This window comes from Podarcis gaigeae, assembly GCF_964106915.1.
Source record: "Podarcis gaigeae genome assembly, chromosome: 16".
In the NCBI taxonomy this organism is placed as follows: Eukaryota; Metazoa; Chordata; class Lepidosauria; order Squamata; family Lacertidae; genus Podarcis; species Podarcis gaigeae.
This window is the reverse complement of record NC_139693.1, coordinates 35,280,662-35,306,155: the sequence shown is the minus strand read 5'-3', so window position 1 is coordinate 35,306,155 and position 25,494 is coordinate 35,280,662. Positions and strand designations below refer to the sequence as shown.

At 47.0% G+C, this 25,494-nt stretch overlaps 1 protein-coding gene and 1 long non-coding RNA gene across 19 annotated transcripts in view; one reads left to right on the top strand and one right to left on the bottom strand.

Annotated features, from left to right (window-relative positions):
* The window catches only part of RIMBP2 (RIMS binding protein 2), a 273,596-nt gene that overhangs the window by 13,913 nt on the left and 234,189 nt on the right, over positions 1–25,494 (bottom strand). For 5 of the 18 annotated variants that reach the window (XM_083716867.1, XM_083716868.1, XM_083716869.1 and 2 more), the window contains 8 exons: positions 24,247–24,398; positions 21,720–22,184; positions 19,783–19,932; positions 19,321–19,479; positions 17,246–17,965; positions 15,026–15,146; positions 9,985–10,131; positions 2,913–3,097 (listed from right to left, as the gene is read on the bottom strand). In XM_083716867.1, coding sequence (XP_083572993.1) covers positions 2,913–3,097; positions 9,985–10,131; positions 15,026–15,146; positions 17,246–17,965; positions 19,321–19,479; positions 19,783–19,932; positions 21,720–22,184; positions 24,247–24,398 — 2,099 coding nt within the window. The remainder of the gene's footprint in view (positions 1–2,912; positions 3,098–9,984; positions 10,132–15,025; positions 15,147–17,245; positions 17,966–19,320; positions 19,480–19,782; positions 19,933–21,719; positions 22,185–24,246; positions 24,399–25,494) is intronic. The other 13 variants (XM_083716860.1, XM_083716859.1, XM_083716861.1 and 10 more) reach the window with 5 other exon arrangements.
* LOC310834345 overlaps positions 1–25,494 on the top strand; it is a 202,671-nt gene that overhangs the window by 8,407 nt on the left and 168,770 nt on the right. The gene's annotated exons all lie outside the window — the stretch shown is intronic.

Below are 25,494 nucleotides of genomic sequence, written 5' to 3'. Positions count from 1 at the left end.
GTTTGTTATTCGTTGTTTGTTTGTCAAGGAAATAAACAACTATCTGACTTTTAGAAGGCATCTGAAGGCAGCCCAGTTTAGGGAAGTTTTTAATGTTTGATGTTTTATCACATTATTATTATTATTATTATTATTATTATTATTATTATTATTATTTTGGCAAGCACCCAGAGCAGCTGGGGAAACCCGGCCAGCTGGGTGGGGTATAAATAACCTTTTAAAAACAACAACAACAAATTTCTGCGCTTTCCTCCTAAAGTCCCAAGGTAAAGGTAAAGGGACCCCTGACCATTAGGTCCAGTTGTGGATGACTCTGGGGTTGCGGCGCTCATCTCGCCAGAGCAGCGCACAGAAACACTGTTTACCTTCCCGCCAGAGCAGTACCTATTTATCTACTTGCACTTTGACGTGTTTTCGAACTGCTAGGTGGGCAGGAGCTGGGACCGAGCAATGGGAGCTCACCCCGTTGCGGGGATTCAAACCGCTGACCTTCCAATCAGCAAGCCCTAGGCTCTGTGGTTTAACCCATAGCGCCACCCACATTACAATACTGCACAATATTAAAGACTGTTTAAACAACTTAAAATTACAAAAGGTGGGTCCTATAAACATGCACCTCAAATGTCCAACACCAGGTGAATAAAGAAGTGCATCTTCAGCATTCTCCAAAAGCTGTACAATGAAGGTGGCAAAGGCACCTCTGTGGGGAGGGAGTTCCACAACTAGAATCGGCTGGCTCTGCCTACTGCTGGCTCTGGCACCATCTGCTGGTGGTCTCTTTGCCTTCCAAGGACCGGCCAGTGCGACTGGTGGAGTGGAAAGCAAGAAGCCCAAACAGCAGATGACTGTTTTACAATTCAAAGTACTCATTTATACATCCTTAAGATATCAATGACTTCCCTTCTTCTCTTTTTTCCATGGTTCATTTTACATATCATAAATCCCTGCATATTTCACAGAAACTATACCATTCAGTATTCCATGATTACAACCATCATAACTTATTTACACTGTTGAATCTATTTCAGTGCTGCCAGTGTTTTCAGCTGTACACAGTCATTTCCCATATATTAAGAAACGTTTCCCAATCTTCTCTAAACGTATGTTCTTCTTGTTCTCTTATTCTATATGTTAAGTCTGTAAGCTGCACATATTCTGTCAGCTTAGGTTGCCATTCTTCTTTAGTTGGGACCTCAATTGTTTTTCATTTTTGGGCTAACCAAACATGGGCCGCAGTAGTGGCATACATAAATAACCTTTTTTGACACCTGGGAATGTCAGTCTGAATTATCCCCAACAGAAAGGACTCTGGTTTGAGGGGGAAAGTACTTTTAAACATTTATTTCAATTTGTTATGGATCATTTCCCAATACTCTTTTACCCTTTTACAAGTCCACCACAAAAAGTTCCCTCAACCTCTACTAATTCTAGTCCTGCCCCAACACCAACATCCTCCTCCTGTGATGGCCTGGGAATCTGATTCAGAGGCTGAACCGGAGGAATCCCAGTCTGCACAGGAGTCCCCGCCTCCAGGGCCGGCTGAACTGGGGCAGGGCCTTGATTCTGAAGCGCCTGCACCTGTGCCGGATCCTCAGGAGCAGGCACCAGGTGAATCCACTCTGGCTCCAGAGGTGGTTGAGGACTCAGTACCTACAGATGAGTCTCCCCCTGGGCCCAGTAACCCTTCAGGCTCTCCTGAACTGCAGAGGCTCAGGGCAGAGAGGTGAAGGGAACTGGTTTCTCCCAGGAGGAGTGCTCGCCTTAAGGCCAGGAGAGGCGGGTCTCCTGGGGGCCGGGACTGCCCCTGGCCTCAGAGAAGATAAAGGCCCAGGTTGCAGGAGCAACGTCGTTGTTGAGTACCTGTTCCTGCCCGGACCCAGACCTGACTCTCCAGTGTTCCTGTCCCCGCCCGGCTTCCTGCTTCGGACCTTGCCCCGCTCCTTGTGAACTGTTTCCAGGCTAGTGACCCAGGACTGGACTTTGACTACGCCAACGGTAACCTTCCCCCGGGACCAGCACACCTCCCCTCTGCTGAATTCTAACATGGAGACCAAAGGAGATTCTGACAAAACACCAGGAAGAAGAGGTGTTTCCTTGTGTCACGCACTGTGCTGAGGAGGCATGGTGGGAGCCGCCGCCTCCCTCCGACCCCGAATCTCCCCAGGAGCAGGAGAACAGTATAGATTTGGAACAGTGGTTTTGCAGAGGGGCATAGTTCAGAAGGCAGAAGCTGGGAAATACTGGATGGGGAACAGCTAGGAGAAGAAACGCTAGGAGAGGGAGGGTTAACAGATTTACAGTCGCTGGATAGCATTCCTTCCCCACCCCCATCTAGAAGGCCTCAGAAAGTCTCCAAACAGAAAGCACAGAGAGCACAAGGTTACAAGACGTAGGAGTGATGTCGATTAATAGGGATGCAAGGGGAGTAAACCTTAATTGTGAGCACTGCCATTTTAGAGAGATGTGTTCTGTTGTGTCTCAGTGTGATTATTAAAGATTCTAACTGGCAAGACGACTCCTTTTCCTTTGTTCTGCTTATCTGCTGCCAAGGTGGAAGGAAGCTGATTCCCTGAAGCCTGACACCTTGGAGGTTTCTAAGCAGTGGTTTGGAGGCTATCTGCCATGGTTGCTTCAGCTGAGATTTCTGCATTGTTGAGGGTGAGACTAGATTGCCCTCAGGCTCCCTTCCAACTCTTCAATTCCATGATTCTGTGATTCGAAGGTGGAACGTGACAGCCAAGGACATCCCATGTACTACTTGTGTGTAGGAGAACAGGCAAGTGAGGGCTGGCTAACTGCACATTCTGGTGCCCCTTCAGCTCTCACAGACTGGCCCCCACGGGTAGCAGCCATAACTGGTTCTAGCCCCAATCCTGCATGAGTGTGCTCCGCTTCTGCTTCATAGGCCATACCTTGATAATCTGCCCTTCTTTAAACGGGAGCTCCTCTTCAGCCGCATCAGGATTGGGAGACATGGTCAGTGGGTCGTAGTCGAAAAGGGCAACGAAGATCCGCGTGGAAACCTCCTCTGCACCAGGGTCAGTTTCGGATTCTTCGTAAATCTCTGGGGACAGACGCTCTCGGCTACAGTACCCATCTGCAAAATCAAGGCCAGAGGCCAGAAAGCAAGTTCAACTACACGTGAAGGAGTAGCACTGCGAGATGATCTTTGACAGCCCTCCATGCAGGTGCCTCTCAATCTCATTCAGCAAAGACCCCAACTTGTTCCTAGGATGCAAACTAGACAGATGATGTGAGAACATAGGAAGAGACCTCCTGGATCAAGACAGAGGCCCACATTGTTCATCCATCTGTCAAAGGCTAATTTAATGCTTCTGAGAAGGCCACAAGCAGAGTATGAACAAAATAGCCTTCAGCAGCTGATATTCAGAGGCACAGTACCTCAAAACATGAAGGATTTATTAAGCTGTCATGATTAACAGCAAGTTTGTCTATTCTCCCCTTTTAAAGCCACCCAAGCTACTAGTCCTCCTCACATCTTGTGGCGGAGCGTTCCGTAAGTTAATCAAAGGCTGCGTGAAGGCAGTACTTTATTTTGCACACCCTGAGTGTGCTGCCAGATGCAATTTTATTAGATGAGCCTAGGTTATGGTATTATGGGAGAAGCAGAACATTTTTGCTCTAGCCACAAAAAGCACTGGCACCAAAAGCAGAGGCCCAACGTCTGTGTCGTAAGCAATTTAGAGGGGACATTTATGCAACGTGAAATCAGAGAAAGAGGACACTTGCATAAAACTTACACTTGCTAATTTATAGAAATAGATGCAAATTTGGGAATCACGGCTGCGAGTGAAATAGGAATGCAATACAACTCACCACAGCAAGGGAGACACGTGTCCCGGTGGCCCTTGTGTGTTTGCCCTGGCCCCTCCTCTCCCTTCTTAGCATACATTCTTTATTAACTTTAAACCTGACTCAGTTTATAGCTCAGTTGGTAGTGCATGGGACTCTTAATCTCCGGGTTGTGGGTTCAAGTCTCACACTGGGCAAAAAGATTCCTGCATTGCAGGGGGTTGGACTAGATGATTCTTGTGGTCACTTCCAACTACAGTGGTACCTCTAGTTGCAAACACGATCCATTCCGGGGTGCCGTTTGTACCCTGAAAAGTCCGCAACTAGAGTAACGCTTCTGCACAAGCACGGAGTGTGATAGAGTGCTTCTGTGCATGTGCAAAGCATGCAGAATGCTTCTGTGCATGCAGCGAAACCTGGAAGTATACACTTCCGGGTTTGCTGCGTTCGCAACCCGAAAATCTACAACATGAACCTAACGCAACTAGAGGTATGACTGTATAGAAATTATTGTTGTCATTATTTATTTGTGTTGAAAGCGGGTTTGGACTGGAGAGCCCTTCAAACCCAGCCAGATGGGCGGGGTATAAACAATAAATAATAATAATAATAATAATAATAGTTATTATTATTATTATTATTATTATTATTATTATTATTATTATTATCAACAACAACATCATCAAAGGGTGGACATGTTCAAATAGAGGACTGTCCTCTGTAAAGTAATACACAAGGTCATGGCTACCCTAAAGCAATCCTGCATTTTAGTCTGTGGCTCATAGCGGCTGTCAGTGCTCACGTGGACACTGTGGATGACACAAGGGTGGGTGGTATTTGATTCAGCTTGCATTTAAACCAAACCTACTTGATTTGCACTTTCTGAAACAATGCACAGGCAGAGATATAAAAATGCTTCACACTGGGGTGGGGGGGAATGCTTTTCTTATTGTGTAGATTAGGGGAAATTGCATACAGAAATGCATAGATTAGGAGAAATTCACACTGAAAAGCTTGTTTTAATGAGGTAAAGGTAAAGGGACCCCTGACCAATAGGTCCAGTCCTGACCGACTCTGGGGTTGCGGCGCTCATCTCGCTTTACTGGCCGAGGGAGCCGGCGCACCGCTTCCGGGTCATGTGGCCAGCATGACTAAGCCACTTCTGGTGAACCAGAGCAGCACACAGAAACGCCGTTTACCTTCCCACCTATTTATCTACTTGCACTTTGAGGTGCTTTTGAACTGCTAGGTTGGCAGGAGCAGGAACCGAGCAACGGGAGCTCACCCTGTTGTGGGGATTCGAACCACCGACCTTCTGATCGGCAAGCCCTAGGCTCTGTGGTTTAACCCACAGCGCCACCCGCGTCTCTGTCTTAATGAGGACTCAAAAAGAAAAAGTAAAAGCGAATAGATGTGAAAATTGCAATGCTGGAAAACTGTGAGGATCCCAACTAGACAGATTAGCCCCTCCCTAGGGGACATGTTGTCCTGCTGCAGTTTATGAACAACAGGTGTGCAGCCAGTTGCTAACACGGCCCTAAAACTACAGCTCTGCTTGAGTACTCAGCGCCTGACCCCCACTATGGTACATGGTTTTGGGGACATCCATTTGGTGATCAGATTGGCTCTGGCCACTCATTTAACCCTGCTATGATGTGGCAGCTGTGCCAAGACCCTCATTTCCCAACAGTGCACACACCCTGCCTTTGTGTCCATGAGCAAGATGGAATGTATTGCTTTTCCATTTCAGTTCTAACCATCATTTCCAAATCTCCATGTCTTTTTCTTCTGAGTGTAACCTCCCCTTGGGATGATCTCACATTTATTATAACAAATATTCATAATAAATGACATGAAAGGACCAGGCAGCCTTAAGGCTCGGCTGCAGTAAAGAGGGGCCCCCGGGAAGAGAATAATAAGTGGAACTTGCAACAAAAGGTTGAAGTGTATTGTGTTGCTGTTCAGGATTCCAATCATCCAGTTCAATTTCCCCTCCTTCACCCTGTATCCCATCCCCCAACCCCAGTAAGTCAGAATCCTGTGGCCTCTGAACACACTGCTTTGAGCCCCTTCAACTTGGATCTCCCACCCACCCAATTAAAGTTGCTTTCATTATTCTGCAAATCTTACGGTTCCCCCGATCCGTCCCTCTTGTGGGTGGGTGGTGCCTGGACATGGGTGAACATTTTTAATAGCTACTGCTATTCCCTTTGGTCATACCAGTTTTAATATCATTCCCTCCAACGGACAAAACTATTTATTTGTTTACTGATTGCTCACCCTTCTCCATAAGGTCCCAGGATGACGGGCAGCATTAAAATGATATTACAAACCATCTAAAGCAACTTATAACCATAAACATAAGGAGGGTCCTGAAAACATATACCTCAAAGTGCCCAAAGCCAGGGTGATTTCTTTAATTGCCAAGTTGTGGTGCTAGAACTATTTACTCTCTCCAGCAATAAATTAGCTGATCTCCTTCTGCCTTGAGTAAGACTGGAACCTGTGTCCCCAGCCACCAGAGGAATTTGCAGATCAGCAGGAGGGCTCCTGCAGATTGGCATGTTTACAGTCCACCAGTCCCTGCCTTCAGCTTCTCCTGCCTCCTTGCTCCAGAGACAGAAGCTTGGAAGCTACACTCCAGGGGTGTTTGCTAGGTACCTTAACAACACCCCTCCTGCACTGTTACCCTGTGCTGCAGATCAGAAGGGTCCAACTCCTACCCATTAGCTCCACAGGTGACCTTCAGTCAATAGTAGCAGTCTCTCAGTCTAAGCTATCACACAGGATTGTTTTGAGGATAATTTTGTGTGGGGCGGGGAGGGGAAATCACATAGGCTGTCTTGAGCTTCTAGGATGAAAGGCAGGATATAAGTGTAATAAAAAATAAATATTAATAAAAAACTATTCATCCATCCATTTCCCACTTGCAGCCCATGCAATTCACACAATCCCGTACAATTTTACAATCAAAGTCATCACATGTTGACTTTTGCAGAATATTTGGCCACTGCAGACTAATTTCCTGGAAACTCTCTGTGTTGGCATCCCTCCCCCAACCCCATATGCCTTCCTCTAACTTCAACTGGTTTCAATGATTATTTTCCAAGTTGCGAAGAGCATTAACCAAAGCAAGTGCTGGTGCGTTCACAAGGAAAGTCGACTTGTGAGGACTTCATAATTGGTGGTGGGATAATAACTGTGGGAAGGGCCTCTTAGTTCCTTGTTCCCATTTCCCTATCTCAAGTGTTTACATCAGAGTCTCTTTGATGAGTGAAGTGTTCCAAGCAAGACACCTGGACCGAATTTGCAATGAGGCCCATGGCAAAATGGTACCACAGAAACTTTCAGTACATAGATAGCTACAGAGAAAAGTCTTACTGCAACTTTAGATACCATTTAGTGAGCAGAGCGGTTAGCCTTTATTAGCTTTTAGCTCCCCTGAACATGCCTTCGCCTGGTCAAAGTGGCTGTCTATGCACAAGAAGACCACACTTGAGAACGGACCACAAACACTCTAGTCTATATTATGGATGCAATCCACAGCAGACAATGTCCATGCCATTCCCTTTGGAATCCAAGGAACATAAGACAAGTGACATGCTGAGATCCCATTCAGCTTTTGTGCATGGGATGGGGAACCTGTGGCCATCCAGATGTTGTTTGGCTGGGGCTGATGGGAGTTGGAGTCCATCAATGCCTGCCTTAACAGTGTGCTGGATCTGGGGCTGGCCTAGATGCGAAAAAGGCATGTGTTTTGCTTTTAACCAAATTCTGCGTTATAGTTCCTTGGATATAATTGAATGCCATTTTGAATCAAGACTGAAACCTTCTAAAACAGCAATGATTTCAACCACCAAATTCAAAACTGCACAGATTTTTTGAGTTTCTTAGGATTCCCAAGCAGCGCTGGGTATAAAGCTCTTGACACCTCTAATTGCATGGCTAATACTTCTTGGGTGGGGTGTAATGACCATTTCTGCAGTTCAGCACTACCTCAATGCAACCCCACACCATCAAGTGTAGCCCTAGGCCTGGCGCCTGCAATCCAATGGCAATTTGATCACACCCCCTTGATGTGACTCCTTGACACCACATAGGAAGGTAAGTGCATGTATCTTTGTCGGCACACTGATTTCAGTGGTTTCCAACAGACCCACACAGACAAGTCTAAAGGTTGCTGCCCATGTGGTCTTCCTTGTGTGCTTAAGGAAGCCTTTATACTTACCGAGACTGGCAAGGGAGTATCTGTGGAGGGAACACCAGCCACGCCAGTAGAAGTATATGTAAGAGGGTCTAATTCATTTCCCATTAGAGAGGGATGGGGGAACATGTGGGCCTCAAAATGTTGTTGGATTCCCAGCTCCAATCAGCCAGAAAGTCCAATAACATTTGGAGGGCCACAGGTCCCCCATTCTTGCATTAGAAGAACCTGCAACGTTGCCCACCACTCGACCCACATTGAGGTGGCACATGGTGGCATCCCACAAAGTGGCCGGTTCTGTTCACAACAGAGGAGACTGCGCATACAGGGGACATATCTGCCATGGGCACACCTGCATGAGACATGGCTGCCACTAGCAGGACCCATCTGCTAGTCATTCAAGGTCAACATTCACCACTGGCATCCCCCAATGCCTTTTGCATATATGTATTTTTTGTTCAACAGAACACCACATTTTCAAAGAAGTGCCGCCTTTTCAAGGGGGAAAGTTACTGAAACGTCATTTCCAAGCAGCAGGAGGGCAGACAAAATGCATGGCAGCCAGACAATGAGGGGAAGGAAGGCCAGCCCCAAAGCCTTGCATTTGTTCTTCGTATTTGCTTTTTCTTCTAAAGCAGGTGGGAATGTGGACAAGGGGGGTAGCATATGGGACAGAGGGGTATATGAGGAGCACACCCCCTAAACACACACACACATGCACACACCAGAAGTAAGTTGCCAAACCAAGATGGTGGGGAAAGGAGGAGAGGGAGACTCCAGGTCATGGGATGGGGAACCTGTGGCTCTCCAGATGTTGTTCAGCTCCCATTAGCTTCTGCCAACATGGCCAGTGGTCAAGGATGATGGGAGTTGTAATGCAACAACATTTGGAGAACCACAAGTTCTCCATCGCTGTTCTAGGTGCACAAAAGTTTATTTTTATTAGGCCCACTGAGGAATGAAAACAAATTCATTTTCATGGTGCCTCCCCACTTACTGCTTCCCAAAACAAGATGGCGGCAAGATGTCTCTGGGATGTGGCCTGTGCCCAGGGAAAAGAGGATTTACCCCCTTGTAATAATTCTTTTCTATTCTCCCCCATTCTTCAGTTTGCACTCTGTTGCATTACACGCCTCCAGAATGCTCAGAGATCAAAGCATCCCTGTTTTGAATCAACACCACACCCTACTTGCCAGCGAGTCCCATTGATTTCGGCAGTGCTTGGTACTGGTCTACATGGCCTCAGCGCCATTTTGGTAGCAGGGAGGCCTGACATTCAGATCTGAGCTCTGCTAACAGCGGGGCTCCATGACATTTTCAGAGGTGAAACAAATCCTATCCGCATGCCAGACTTGGACATTAATTAAATTTGAAATTCTCAGAGAGAAAGCCTAACCCTATGCATGCTTTCTTGGACACACGTCCCACCAAGTTATTAGGATTTCCCCCCAAAGCAATGGTGTGTCACGGGGCTGCATGATCAGAATCTGCTCACTGCCCTGGTGTTGTCGATTTGCTCCCACCTGAGTATCCTGCACCTGCATTTCGGCAACAGAAGCACTTAAGGTGAAGGTACAAGAAAGCGCTCATGTGCTTGGATCATGTCCATTGGGATTGCACAGCCAAGTAGAAAGGTGGGGGGAGGGGGCAGAGAGAGGATGGGGTTCATGCAATGGGTGGCGCTTTTGACTCATTTCAATGTGGAAAGCTGATGGCATGGGCAGGAAATGGGGCCAGATGACCATAAAGCTTTCTCCTCCCTAAGCAAAACTTACCTGTTCGTAAAGAGGGGGAAGGAAAGCAGGACACGACTTGCCTGATAAAAGAGGGGGCGAGGGAGGGGCGGCCTCGGCATTCGGCGTGGCATGCAACGTCGACATACAGAGATGGCGCTCATTTCACACGCAGCTCTGAAAAAAGCAGCCCTTTTGGTTTGGCACAAAGGACGAAGAAGGGTTTTGGCATACCGTATCTATAGTCAGAGGCCACGGTACGTTGCCGGCACCATTTCCTGTGTCCGCCAATGCTGCGATAATAAGCATCTTCTCTTAGGGGGGAACTATGCCCCTCACTACCTGACCGAGCACCTTCACTGTTACTGTCCATTGTAATCTCTATGGAGAAAAACGGAATGGTCTATTAAGCACGACTCCGGTTACCCTTCCCTTGTAGAGGCTTCTGCACGGCAAGGCTCTCTGCCCGGCTCTGGTTTCCCTTTGGCTGGGACGTTGGCTGCCATGCACCTCAAAGCATTCCACAAAAATGTTAAGAAGGGAGGCCAAATGCTCATCTTGGCCCAGCCGACAGGATATCCCAGCGGGAAGCCCAGAAGAAGCACCTGAGCAGAACACCACTCTCCTCACGTGTGGCTTCCCATCAACTGGTGTCTTGAGGCACCACCATCACACCTAGTCTGGTACCCTCCAGATGTTTCTGGGCTCCAGCTCCCACCATCCCTGACTGCTGGCCATGATGCCTGGGGCTGATGGGAGTTCGAATCATCAACCCACCCTTGGAGCCCACCAACATCTGGAGTGCCATCAATTCCTCTTGCACGTGCTAATCTAATAAAACACATCACCTCACTTATTTTGGAAGGCCTGATTCACGCTTTAGGCTGTTTTCTTCTCCCTTTTTTGGGTAGAAAGGTGGTTCTTCTCAACAGCTGAGTGAGATGAAGTAGCCTTATGATGTGGGTGGGGTGGGGAGAGAGTAATTCACATGGCAAAACTGCCAGCATAACACAATCATTAGAGTGTTGATTTCAGGGATCTGTGTTCAAATTCTCACTTTGCCATGAAGCCCACTGAGCAGACTTGGGCCAGTTGCTATCTCTCTTCCTAGCCTACCTGCTGGGGTTGTTGTGGGTATAAAATGTGAGGGGAACAATGTACACTATCCTGAACTCCTCAGAGGAAATGGTGGGCTAAAACACAATAAATAATATCACTGGATCCTCAAAAAATATGTCAGCAGTTCCTCCCAACCCCAAAGCTGTGGCACTTGGCTGTCTTACCAAGTCTTGTCTTGTCTTGTCTTGTCACCAGGCAAATGATGAGGGGAAGGCACAAGGCTGAGGCTTGTTTGTGTAATAATAAATCATAGTGTATCATCGCTATGTACAAATTCAGCCTCTCCATGTTTGAACAATTTCCCATTGGCATTCTACAAATGTGGAAGCTCACAGGTCCCTCTCAGGCCATTGTGGACTTTTTAGTTCATAAATTTTTGTTTGTTAATTACCATATTTTTCGCTCTATAGGACGCACCCGACCATAGGAGGCACCTTGTTTTAGAGGGGGAGAACAAGAAAAAAAATCCCCCCCTCTCTGCTCAGCGCCCCTTCAGCGAAGCAGCAGGAGAAACAGAGCCCCTTCCATTTCTTCTCCCGCTTGGCAGAAGGGGCGCTGCGCAGCTCTCCCTCTTTGCTGAAGCCAGGAGAGTCTTGCTCTCCCGGCTTCAGCAAAAGGAACCCGAAGCCTTCAGAGCGCAGCGTGAGTTCCCGCTGTGCTCCAAAGGCTTCAGGTGGCTATCCCTGAAACCTGGAGAGCGAGAGGGGTTGGTGTGCACCGACCCCTCTCGCTCTCCAGGCTTCAGCGAAAGCAACGCGTAGCCTCCGGAGCACGGAGGGAGCACTCCCTCTGCGCTTCGGAGGCTTCGCGTTGCTATCACTGAAGCCAAGGAGCCTGCATTCGCTCCATAGGACGCACACACGTTTCCCCTTAATTTTTGGAGGGGAAAAAGTGTGTCCTATAGAGCGAAAAATACGGTATATATTCTTCTGCATCCTCAAACTATAGAGAAATGCCTGACTTAATTTCGGCGGCCCTGGTTTCACAAGGACTCAACCTCTTGAGTTTACTGTTGGCGGTGATGATTATTTAACCTTTATGAGAAATGGCAAAGATACCTCATGCTCTGCCAGAGAACATGAGCTGCGTGAGGAGAAGCCGCCTCAAAGTGGTTTATCCCTCTGGGGAACAGAAGAAAGATAGCCAGGCCACTGACAGGAAACGACAGGGACACAATTCATATTTCAAGTTTTCTCATTCAGATTGTTGGGTCTTCCTTGTTGGGTACTCTTGACCAAGCTCCAAAAAAAAAATATATAAATGTATTATGGAGTGGGAAAATGCAATGTGCTGATGAAGAGGAATGGGAAGATGGATGCTCTGATGGGTGAATCAATGAGGAGGATGAGGGCAATTCCGTACACCTACAGCACATCAAACAGAGTTCAAGTGACATAGGTTTTCTTGGACAAACCTAGCTATGCCACCCCTCAGCCAGGGGCCTGATATGGTTCATACAGAAAATATTTCTACCCCCCGTCACCAGACCCCACTGATTTTGGCTACAGTGGCTTGTGGTCCACTGCTCATCTGCATGAATCATCTGTGTGACGTGTGCGCATGCGAAAGGGGCTGTGTAAGAGTGTGGCTAGTGGGAGCAGGGTGACTATGGCCCCTGGGTTTTTTTAAAAAGTGGGGGGTGGGTAGGGGTGAGCTATAAATGGTTTAAAGTGGAGGGAAACTGCCTTCAGACAGAGCAGAAGGGCAGACTAGGATCCTGACAATTGAAAATCACCTCAGGAGTTACAGGCTATTTCTTACCATGGTGGCTGCTGCCCATTAGGACTGGTAGAGCGGAAAGCAGGGAGGCCAACAGGAGGGGGAGCCAGAGCCAATGGCAGCCTAAAGGTAAAGGACCCCTGACAGTTAAGTCCAGTCGCAAACGACTCTGGGGTTGCGGCGCTCATCTCGCTTTACTGGCCGAGGGAGCCGACGTTCGTCTGCAGACAGTTTTTTCTGGGTCATGCGGCAGCATAACTAAGCAGCTTCTGGCGAAACCAGAGCAGCACATGGAAACGCTGTTTACCTTCCCGCCAGAGTGGTGCCTATTTATCTACTTGCACTTTGACATGCTTTCGAACTGCTAGATTGGCGGGAGCTGGGACTGAGCAATGGGAGCTCACCCCGCCGTGAGGATTTGAACCGCCGACCTTCCGATCAGCAAGCCCAAGGCTCAGTGGTTTAGACCACAGTGCCACCCGCATCCCAATGGCAGCCTAGAGACAACTAATTTTAGTTCCCCATCCTCCTCCCACCAGAAGTACTGAAATTGAGGAGGAGGAAGAAGCTGCCTCAGGCAAAGCCACCCCCATGAATCGGTTGTAAGTAGAGATGGGAAGGCCTGGAAAAAAACCAGAAAAATTGGGGGGAAACCAGTCCCCCCATTTTCTCCAAAGCCGTTTCACTCCCGGAAAAATAAAAATAAAAACCAGTTTGATATAGTTTTAATATTCCACATATTGCACCCCCCGTTCCCCCCTTCCCACATTTAGTTGTAAGTAAGAAGAGGCAGATATTAGTTGAATGAGGGCCAACTGAGGCTGTTGGAGTTGTGCTCCACTCATCTTAAGGGACCAGCCCCCACCGATTTGTTGCATCCCATATTTTTCCCTGTAGGGGAAAAGCAGTGGGGGCAGTGGGGGGGGTGGAGGGTGATTTTAAGCAGCCCTTTCCATTCCTTCACTCAGTTCTGCAGCCTTTGGAAGCTGCTTTCAGGTGTTTTCTTTTTTAAAGGGTGGGTGAAATAACATGTAAGTAGCAAATAGCATCTAGTTTGGCTGATAGTTTGCTGAGAGAGCAAATCCTTTGTTTGAGCTCCTTTAGATAATATCATCCTTCCGGGGATCCATGGGGAAAGGCTAATCTAGTTTCAGCTTGTGCTGTAGGTACATGCAGGTCCCGCTTCCCAAACACAGTGTGTTTGCATAACAAGTTGACGATTTCCATTGATTCCTATGGGGAAGTTTCTAATGTGTTCCCAATCACAGATTTTTGTCCCGAACAACCCCCCCCCCCAGGAAAAATGCTCTCTGATTTGTCTGATCATTCCCCCTCCCTCTGATCCTCAGCCCTCCAGCAAAAGGCAAACAAGGAAGTAAAAAATGCTTTCTGTTTGGATATCTGAATCTGCAGTGCATAGAGCAAGTCTTGGGTATGAATTCCTCGTGTTCAGATAAGTGAATTTTCACATAGCGAGCATTCGGAAAGCGGGACCTACTTGTACAACCAATAGAGCCACACACCAGTTTGTTTTCACCAAGCGTGTCCACTGACACAGCCTGAAATTGTCCTAGGTGTGAGCAGGACATATTGGGCGATCACATCCAATTGCCCTGCTGCAATTTGAAAACCCACTGTATGCGAATCACAACGATGTGGAAAGTACAGAGGCATTCTCCTGTGTGTGGAAGTGGAGCAAAAGTCCCCCTTAAAATAAAATAAAAGCCAAGAAACTCTTTCTTATTAAAAGAGCTGCCCCACTCTCTTCCAACTCTGCAATTCCATGGGGATTCTTTAGTTGTGGTTCCCGCATTGCAGGGGGACATCGTATGACCCTTGACGTCCGTCTATGATTCTATGAACTGACTGAAAGATGGTCAATAAGAAAGGCTTTGCACCCCATTTCCCAGTCCTCCCAATTCTATCAAAATTGAGAGAAGACATACAGGCACACCGTCTTCATGGGACTGTATTGCGTAATACATGGCGGACATGGGGGCTGCCTGTTCAAATGCGTCCATGCATTGATGCACATGCCAGCACACAGGAAGAAAAGCTTTGGGAGCCTTCTCTCTTGTGTACTCGCTGAGTAGGAGTGGAATGGCATAGAGGAGTATCCAAATTACACAGCATGCCCTCTGCCCCGCCCCCACCGACAGGACTCTGTAGTGGTACGGCCCTGGCAGGATGCTACCATCTGCCTTTCGTGACAAACCCAAGCAGAGTGGTTCATCCACTCAGCAGTATCCTCCCCAAAAGTCTCTCACGCTAAAGATCCAGTGGGAATATTCCTATGCAGACAGAAATGTGCCGTTGCTTTTCCTTCCCACTGTATCAAAATCGAGGTCAGGAGCTTGATTTGGGGACTTCCTGCCAACCCATCTCTGTGCTTCCCTCCCAACAAGCAACACAACATGTACCAGTCAGGCCAACTAACCAATGGAAGGGACCAGCATGGGCCGCGACCGCTGTGGTCCTCCCGAGCTTCTGTGAGATATTCTTTGACCCCGGTGCTCCATCCTGTCTGGTCGTCCGGAGGATGATGGGTTACTCAAAAGCTAAGAACCAAAATAAAGGGGAGGAAGAGAGAGAGAGAGAGAGAGAGAGAGAGAGAGAGAGAGAGAGAAGGGGAGGGGAGAGACAGGTTTAAAAGTTACACAACTGTACACGTGTCAGTAAAGGGTGGGGGGCGGGGAGAGGAAGAGGGCAGGGGTGTGTGAAATTAACAGAAAATCAAGTCAATCATTAGCTCTAAAGGCAACTAAACTTTGTTTTTAACTGAAAGGTTAGCTGAAAAGAAGAGGACAGATGCCCAGTAAACCTGGAAAGGAAAGAAACAAACAAACAAAAGAAAAAAGTTTGCTGGCCTGATGTGGTACATAACTTTGCAAACAACAGTCGCACATTGGAACAGAAAAAAGGAGAATTTTAAGACATTCTTTTGCCTTTGTCGTTGCCACTAAAACATGCTTCCGGTCCCTTTGATCCCTCCTCGAAGTGGACTGAGGCTCTTCCCCCAGAGCTGTGAAGAGTGGATTAGCCTGAATTTATTTGATCTACTCATTTCACTCCAGCCAGACTCTGTCGTTTTTTTGCAGCATCGCCATCCATCCATCCTCCTGTCATTCCTTTCCCCCTACTGTTCAGTCTGTGGCCACCTCTAGGCTTTTAAAAGTCATTAATGCTTGCAGGAAGTGGGGGAGAAGAAGAAGAAGAAAACGAGATCCCAAAACCTTCTCAAATTAATTTATTTGTTTCCCCCTTCAAAATTGCACAGCTGGCACTCTCTGCTTGCTAGTTTGCTGGAAATGGCACCACCTTCTAAGGCTCTTCGGGGGTCAGCTTTGTAACAACCGACATTAATTGGAGAGAAGGAAGGGGTTGGGGAGAGGTTGGCACCAATTTTGTTAGTGGATTATTTAAAAGAGAGAGAGAGAGACTCCACTGAAAATAAACTGCTGGCCTAGTTAATGCAGAAGCAGCTAATGCTGAATCTACTATCATCAATTGAGGTAGAATATTTCTGACATGCCCATTCTCTGGATTATTGCAGTCCTTGAAAAGTGACCAAGCCATTCTTGGTGTATTAGGAAGCAGGGAGGTCTATGACAGACGATATAAAGGCTTTGCAAGCATAGCTGCCCCTCTTGTGGATTAAATATGGAACTGCAGCAACTGTTCCCAGGTGTGTGTGTGTGTGTGTGTTTTGAAACAGCCGAGGAGAGCAAAAGCTCTTTTTTTTGGGGGGGGGGGGGATGTCTTTCTCCTGCATGCAGAGATGCAGTTTGCAACTTCAAAGGCAAGAAGAGATGGTTTTTGTTGTTTAAGAGTGAGGACGGTGGATAATAGAAACACAATGAATCTTGTTAACTCCAAAGCCCTAGGGTCACTGTCGCTACAGGACAGGACAGGAGAGAGACTGTTCTTAGTACTTGCCCAGAGATAAGGGTTGAAGAAAAAGAGAATTCGTCCTTGAAAGTCTAGGAGTGAGGGAAGCAAAAACAAGATGACAAGATGGAATATTTAAAGCAGACCTTAAACAAACAGAAGAGAGAGAAAAGGGGGGTTTGAAATAAAGTTAGTGTTTGGCAGCGGTGGTTGTTTAAACCCCAAGTTATAAATAAAACCCCTTAGTGGTTATATTTTAAGGAGCACAATAAAAAAGAAACAAAGAAATCGTTGGAAAAAAATTATAAAAGAAAGAACAACCCCAAATGTTAGAAAAATGGTAGTTCAGCTAACCCTTAATTAAAATTTAGTTTCAGTTGTCCTTTTTAAAAAGGAAGGGAGAAAACAAAAGCCAGTATCTATTTGTTGATTGATTGTCTGTGAGGGGTTAAAAAAAATAATAATCATCGTTGTAAAGCAAATTAGTCCCATTTCATTATGGCACGAGATTTTTTAAAAAAAAAATAATAAAAAATAATTAAAACAGAAGCATTAAGAAGCCTGTGAAAGCAACATAGATTAAAAAAAAAAAGAAATTAAATACGTGGGAAAGAATGAGGAAAGAAAACGCAAAATAAGAACGGGAGCAGGGAGCTAGAGACACATGCTGAGGATGGACTCTTGAGAAAACAAAAAAGGAGAAAAAGGAAGAAAAGAGGTTGATTTGGCAAGCAGATGTTAAGAAGGAAGTTTTTGTATTTCAACACACCAGAGGGTCTTTGGGCTCTCGGTAGGATGGCCTTGCGGAAGGTGCCCTAACGTCATTCCCTGCCAAGGGGCCACTCCAGCCTCCCTGATAATCTTCACGCATCAAATTATCTGCTCTATTACACCAGTGAGGCTCGCACTTCCTCTCATAATAAGATGGCTTGCTCTCCTCGCCTTGGGGCTCTAGAAAAGAAGGGAAGGGGTCCCCAAAGTCCTCTTCAATGCTGCTCTGCCTCGTCAGGGTCCTGCGGCGGGCAAGCAGGGGCCGGGGCGGCGTCTTTCGGCAGGAGCAGCTCCCGCCGGCAGCACAGCAGCTGGGCGCGACGTTTGCGGAAGCCGCGTCGTAGGTGTTGCGGAAGCTGAAGCGCGATTCCTCTTCCTCGCTGCCGCAGTCCAGGCCGCTGTCTGGGCTCCTTGTGGAAGACCTGCTGTAGGTATAGCCTCTCTCGCCTGCATCCTCCAAGATTCTCTGCTTCGCCGGGTGCCAGAAGTTGTGCTGCAGGTCTTGGTGGCAAGCTCTGGCGGATCTACTCTCTCTAGCTACTGCGCTCCTCATTTTGTGGGCCATCCCTAAACCCTGCTTGTGCAAAAGTTCTGAGTGATCGCCGTCCTCTTCAGCTACTTCAGGGATACTGAACAGCTTTTTACTGTGGTGGATCTGCTGGGCAAAATCAGGCTGCTCCAAAAAAGCTGCTTCAATTCTCTTATTCGTATAAGATTCCTTTAAAAGTGCACGTGAGATTTTTTTAAAAAAGAAAAAAAAACGGACCAAAGAATAGGCGAGGAGAACAAATAAGTGTGTGATTTAAAAAAAAAAAGAGGAAGGAGGGAGGAAAGAAAAAAAATAAAGACAGAATTAGTTTTAGAGCAATGGCGAACAGAAAGCATGCAGCTTTTATTCAGTGAGGAAAGATGTCATGCTTTGAATGGGAATCTGTGAAAATAAAAGACATGATTAGGAAGTTGCTCAGTGTTGTATTTAGTGCAAGGATGTCAATACAGCAGGCTGATATATTGAGGCTCTAACAAAGAACTGAAAACCAGGCACTTGGAACAAAGAAGTTGATGCTGCACAGGAGGTCTCCTTCGTATGTGAGAAAGATGGGGTATTTGTCTATGGCATAACTCTCCCCTCTGCTTTCCTTCAATCTGTAGACTGCGCTTTTCAGTTAGACTTATCTCAGTGCAAAATCTCCTGTCCTGTCCACACATTAAAAGAAGCTAGATGAAGAACAGAAACTTACTAGCATGCATTTGCATGCTGAAAATAATTCCTAGAAGGCACATTAATGTTCCTTTTCCATTGAAAGGGGAAGTGGACTACAAATGCCCAGTGATCAACTAGGATATTGTCATCTGCTTGTTTAGCACTGTGCCTATCTAAACTGAGTCCTGTTTTGAAGGATGTCTTATGAATTGACTCATCAAATCTGCACTGTGACACCCAGTTTTAAGGGGATTAACATTTTGGTACCTACCAGATGCTAGATAAATTACCAACAGGAAGGCAGAAGAATCAGCACCAGGGAGAGCTCCAAGGTAGGAGAGGTGTTGGTTTTCGTATGTCTCTGCTCCTTGTTTTAAAGAGCACCCAACTTTTTAAGCTCAACATTATTTGAAATTGGCTTTCTGTTAGATGTTCAAGGCAAAAGAATACAAACTATGCCTGAAGAAAATATTTCCCTAGCACGTGGCAGACTGGAAGGGGTGCACTGAGATGGGATTGGCCTGCTTTGAAGTACCTGGTTCCTGCCAGCAAGGTAATTCTAGGAATATGTGTGGCTGTGTGCCTGGTTTTTCTTGGGGCAGCAGGGCTGATAAGGGGCAGAAATTTGAAATTATATAGAACGTGATTCCTTGGTGAGGATTTGAGGTAACAGTTGGTAAGTCTCTGGCTGTTTTTGTATACAGCGTGGTAGCCTAGGATCTCAAACCACATTCTTCTTCATTTGAAGATGCTGCTGGTCCATGAAAGCTTTGGACCATCCAAGCCTACTCTTAAGTCAGCAGCTCCTCTTTCTTTCTCTATCCTATCCTTTGCATAGAGGATTTCCCCATCTCATAGTTGCTTTTTACCTTGAGAGTGTTATGCGATGTTATACTGACTCGCCTCCTCCCTCCATCCTCCATCTGCATCTCTGAGTACAGCTCTTCCTCGTCTTCTTCCATGATGTCGGACAAGTCGGAGCCCCGGCTGCTCTCAGTATGGTACTCCTCCCCATGGCAATAGTGGGGCTGTTGGGGGGTGGGGTGGGGGGAGAGGGAGAAAGAGGGGCGAACAAAGCAAGATGCGACTTTCAAAATTCAAATCAAGGCCAACCTCAAGAGGTTGAGGTGGGGCAGCTCCCAAGAACCTCAGCACCACCACCAGGGCTGCAGGCATTTGCGGAACCAAAGGACTCTCCAACACCAGCTGCAGACTACACCATCCTGGGGATATTAGCACTTGTTTTAGAGCACACACAAGCAAGCAAGTTTCTTCACGCCGTGACTATGGCACACGCCTGACGCTCAAGCTGCTGCAGTTGCACCAGTTACCTGCTTCCCGAGCTCGGAGCCTTTTAAGAAATCGTCAACGGAAGCCCCTCTCCTCTTGACACGCGGCGAGTCATAGCCATCTTCTTCTTCGTCAGAGTTTGCGTAATGCGCAGCGCCGCTCCTTTCGCTGAACACGCTCCTTCTCTCCAGCTGTGGAGTCGAGAACAGGGAATGCGGTGAGGGAAGAGCTCCTCTTTAAGGATGGTGGGGAAATTGGATGTGAGGTCTGTGTGCTCTGGTGGTAGGGATGGGGAAGGCATCTAATTCAGTTTGCACTGAAAGGCAAGCCCATTTAATCTGCACAGTCTTGGTTGCTCAGTTGGTAGAGCGCAAGACTCTTAATCTCAGGACCATAGGTTTGAACCCCATGCTGGGCAGAAGATTCCTGCATTGCAGGGGGTTGGACTAGATGACCCTCAGGGTCCCTTCCAACACTGCAGTTCTATGGTTCTTCAACACATTCACATTGCTTTGGGGCTCCTCATTTCTCCAGTTGGTAGGAAGTTTGAGGGCAGGAACCTATATCAGGGATGGGGAAAATGAGGGCCCTCCAGACATTTCTGGACTACAACTCTCATCATCCCTCATCGTTGGACATGTTAGCTAGGGCTGATGGGAGCTGAAGTACAACGATGGTTGGAGGGTTACCGGTTCTCCATCTCTGCCCTACAGTGAGGACATTGGGGGACTTTGGGTGTGTACTATATCTGTTGATTTACAGATTTAAAAGGCACAGGGAAAAGTAGGCAGATAGCGCTGTTTCTTATAGCACTACCAGGTTCCTCAAAGCAACACCATGTTCCCCAAGTGTACCTGCTTGCTCCCCTCTCAAGGCCCACCAACCAAAATCACTGTTAAAAAAAGAAAAGAAGAAACTCTCTCCTTCAATGGCTATATTCCCAGCTTCCTCCCCAGCTCCATCCAAGTAAGTGGATGCATGTGCTTGGAGCGGAGTGCCCAACAGCTAGCTGCCAATCATAACTCTTACAGAGGAATATCCAATGTGGTGGCCTCTAGATGATGCTTGCCTCCTATCACTTCTTACCATTGCCCATGCTGGTTGCGGCTGATAGGAGTTGGAGTCCAACAACACCTGACAGGGACCACATTGGTTACCCCTACTCTCCTATCTCATTCTGCTTCCATGGGTAAAGGTAAAGGGACCCCTGACAGTTAGTCCAGTCGCGGACGACTCTGGGGTTGCAGTGCTCATCTTGCTTTACAGGCCGAGGGAGCTGGCATTTGTCCGCAGACAGTTTTTCCGGGTCATGTGGCCAGCATGACTAAGCCGCTTCTGGCGCAATGGAACACCGACACCAGAGCAGCGTGCAGAAATGCCGTTTACCTTCCTGCTGGAGTGGTACCTATTAATCTACTTGCACCTATTAAGCGACGTGCTTTCGAACAGATAGGTTAGCAGGAGCTGGGACCGAACAACAGGAGCTCACACCATCACGGGGATTCGAACCGCTGACCTTCCGATCGTCAAGCCCAAGGCTCAGTGGTTTAGACCACAGTGCCAACTGTGTCCCTCGCTTCCATGGGTAGGCAGGGTCATACTGAACCCTTCACACGTAGAATTGTAGAGTTGGAAGGGACCCCAAGGGCCATTTAACCATCAGTTCAGAAGCATCTAGAGCATGCAGATGTTGTTGGACCACAACTTCCATCATTCCTGAGCTCTGGCCTTGCTAGCTAGGGGTGATGGGAGTTGTAGTCCAACAACATCTGGGGACCCACAAGGTGATCTAGAGGGACCTTGTTGGCTACCCCTGCTATTCTGTTCTGCTTGTGTGCGTAGACCAGACCCACAGACGGCCATTCACATGTGAAAATCACCAGTGGATGCTGCATCCATGAAGGAAGTGCATGTCTGAAATGGCCCCAAATTGGGTTTTGTGCGGTTGTGGGTGTCAGATGCAGCGAGCTCTACTCACCCTGCTGCTCTCCGCTGCAACGCGCTGAGCAGCCTCCCTGGCCATGGCCTTTGCGACTGTGTTGGGGACGGGAGCGCCTTGTGGCTGAGGGAGTATCCGGTTTGGGGAAGGAGACCTCCTCCCCTGCAGTGGGCTGTGGAAGTTGGGAGGCTCCAGGGTGTGTCCGTGGATGGGAGACGCCACGCGGCCCTGCTCCCACGACTCATCCCTTTTCACATGCGGACACAAATGTTCGTCTTTGGTATCTGGGATGCCGGCACTTGGTAATGGCTTAGATTTGGGAGCTGGCCGAGGGTGAGGGGTTGGAGGCACCAGTAGGTCAGGTGGAATGGCAGCGCCCAGCGAGTCCACTGATTCCCCTTGGACAGAAAGTGTCCGGACGAGAACTTCCCTGGCTTCCAGGCTCCGGATTCTCATAAGCTCCACGACGGTGTTCTCAGCCATAGGAAAGATAACTTCTGCCACCTAATCGGATGTATAAAACACAAAGGCCAGGTTGAGAAAGAGCCAAGTTCTTCTGCTGCCATGCCTGGATGGGAAAGGAAGGAAGGGCCCTCAAACCAGTACAGAAGATGAGTAGGACGCTCCAGTAGGACCAAACAGTAGCCCTATATGAGACAGAGGTGCGCAGACTTCTAGCTTACAGCATCTACTTTGACATATATCTTTTGCTAGGACCCTGAGGTCTGCTAAAGTTATAAGTTTAGTATGCATAGAATGTTATGTTTGTATGCGTTGAAGTTAAAAACTTGTGCATAGGTTTGCATTAGGCAGGAGGTTTAACTCTAGCTATTTCTGTTCTCATCCTGAAGAAAGTTCTTAACCCGAGGTACTATTTCTGGGTTAGCGGAGTTTGTAACCTGAAGCGTCTGTAACCTGAAACGCATGTAACCCGAGGTACCACTGTATTAAGGGCTTAAAGAAGACTGGACTTTGTTGCTAGTTTGCTTAAGGGCAATGTGTTACTTTATAGTCTTGCAACATGTATTTTGCAACTTGTTTAAGACTGTTTGCAGTACCGCCTTTTGGAACCTTTTCTTGTGGTGGGGAGCATATTCATTTCTACTCTGCAAAAGGTTCAGACCAGGGGTTCCGCTCAAATAACTCTAACTAAAGTTCTACCAACAGCATCCATGTGCAAAACAGTGGCTCAGTAGGGGCAGGATGGCAGACATTACACTTCAAATTAATCACACATGTTCAACTTCAACTGCATATGCAATTTGTTTTTAGCACAAGAACTGAGTTCAGTGTGTGCATGCACACACAAACACTCTTGGTTGTTACATGAAGTTTTCTTTCCTTCAGCTGCCTAACCTAGGGCTCACCCACACTTAGGTTTGTCCTGTGATTTCTACGCACTGGTATGAGAGATTCTTCTTTTGTTCCACCGCTTTCCTTGGGAAAAGCCGCTGTTTACCGCTGAGTCACAGCAAACGTCCATTTGATAGACGTTTGTTCTGATTCAGCAGTAAGTGGTGGGTTTCCCCAAGGAAAGTGGCAGGACAAATGAAAAAACCTTTCGGACCCATGTCTAGAAATCATGGGGCAAGTGGCATTGAATGAATAAAGCTTTATTTGCATCAGCCATCGGCCATAGCAACAAAAGAACATACACAGAACAAAATAGAAAGTTGATTATATAAAACACAGTTTAGGGTCCAGACTCAGCAGTCAAATAATAGACCTTATTCTGATTGCCCAGCTAAAAACCTTGCAACCTTTGCTGTCATCTGCAACCCTCTTGATCTGCCAGGAGAAAAGACACAATGGCAGTGGTAGGGCGGCCCAGAATGGTCAATAAAAGAGGGGTAATAATCTCATTCCTCAGATCTTTATAAAGAGTGCAAGCCAGGAGGGCAGGCACCACTGATCTGGTGCTGCCATCTCCGCAGGGTCATAAGCATTTTTTGTATGGAATCTGTTGGAATCGTCCCTCAAGTACAGCCGAGGGCAATACATTCAATCTTGCAAGGGTAAAAGCATGTCTATATTTTGGAGTTGCTAGGTTATACAGATAGGGTGCAAGAGAATCAAAGTGGAAGGATGGAAAATGGTCGTACCATGGGCAAAATTTCCTTATTGTGGCCAAGTTGTTCTGACGCTTGATATTATTTAGGCGTTGACAGATTAGACTGTTTGCTTTAATATAACCCACGGTGAGTAGCTGTTGTGGGGCATTGTGGATGAGCCCATAGAAAGGGGGAGAAAAGGGCCCCATCTGCAGTATACATTTAAAGCGGCATCGTGCCACTCTAAAGAGTCATGGCTTCCCCCCAAAAGAATCACGGGAAGTGTTTGTTGAGGCTGCTGAGAAATGCTTTTTTTAAAAGAAATTTTTTTTTGCAGGTACTGTGTACCATTGAGTACCCCCAGAAAAAAATCACCGCTGAGAGTTGTCAGAAGATCCCCACTCCCTTCCCAGGGCAGTTCCCAGAGTTCCCTGGGAGAAGGGATGGACTGTTGAAACCACTCTGGGAATCAAGGTGTGTGGGTCACCATCAACGAAGTGGAAAACCCCACCTACCCTTTGGCCTTTTGCATAAACTCCATAACCGGTTACGTTGGCTCCATTGGAGGTCCCTGTTGCTGTGAGTATTGGTGGCTTCCATGAAACCAGGATTGTTCCTGGCGTCGGCCCAGCCTGAATTCTGATGTCTTGAGGGGGAGCTGGTGGACCTAGATTTCAAAACACGCTTCAGTTACTACCAGTCACTTAATTCCGTATGCCCTACAGGTAGAAGCATATTGTTATTAAAATTTCATTGTCTAAGGCAGGCATGTCCAACTGGTTGATCACGATCTACCGGTCGATTGAGGGTCAATCTGGTCAATCTACTGGTCAATCACGGATCTACTGGTCAATCGTGGTCGTTGATCTCGTGACCCTGATTGACCTCTCTCTCTCTCTCAAAAAAAGAAAAAAAAGAAAAGGTCAGCAACTTAGGTCAATCTAATGGGTAGCCTCTTGGGAGTTGGACATGCCTGGTCTAGGGGACTGGAGATGTCAAAATGTGCCATCTCAGTATTTTATTGGGGGACAGGGGGGAACTCTCAGGGCCAGGCGACTTTGGCATACGCTCACTCATTAGTCTACTCCACTCCATTACCATTTTTAAACTATAATTTTAAAAACAAAAATTTAAAAAATCTGCACAGTTTGCCACATGTTAAACATGTTTCTAAACATGGACTTCTTACACACTGTCTCTCAAGTTATGCCTTACCAAACCTAGTTTTATGTCGCTGTTGTTTTTAACTCAGAACCGCGTCAGAACATTCCAAAGGATGACCAGTCCACACTAAATAATGAAAGCACTTTTATATCACTTCTAGGTTTTTTTTTGTTATTATTAATAATTTATTTAATACATTTATATACTGCCATTCATCTGAGGATCACAGGTACTGTATAGGGTCCCCCCATTTTTTAAAAAAATAATCCTGGGACATGTAGTTTGCTAACTGTGCTGATAATTGTTAGGAGAGCCCTCTTTTACCCTAGGAAGAACAATTGATTGTTAATGCAATTTAATCTGTGATGTGGATGCACATCAATTCAGGAAGTGGACACCAGGTCTGTCCCCATCATATTTTGCAAAGACTGAATTCCCTAGACATCTCTAGTTCTTGCAAACTACATATGGACATTGCTGATGTAGGTGGTGGTAGTGCTTGTGAACTGGGGGAAAGCTCTGTGGCAAGATGCACATGCTTTAATTCCAGGGTTACTCTTAGTCGTTATTCTTTAAAATTCAGGTGTTTCAAAAGAAAT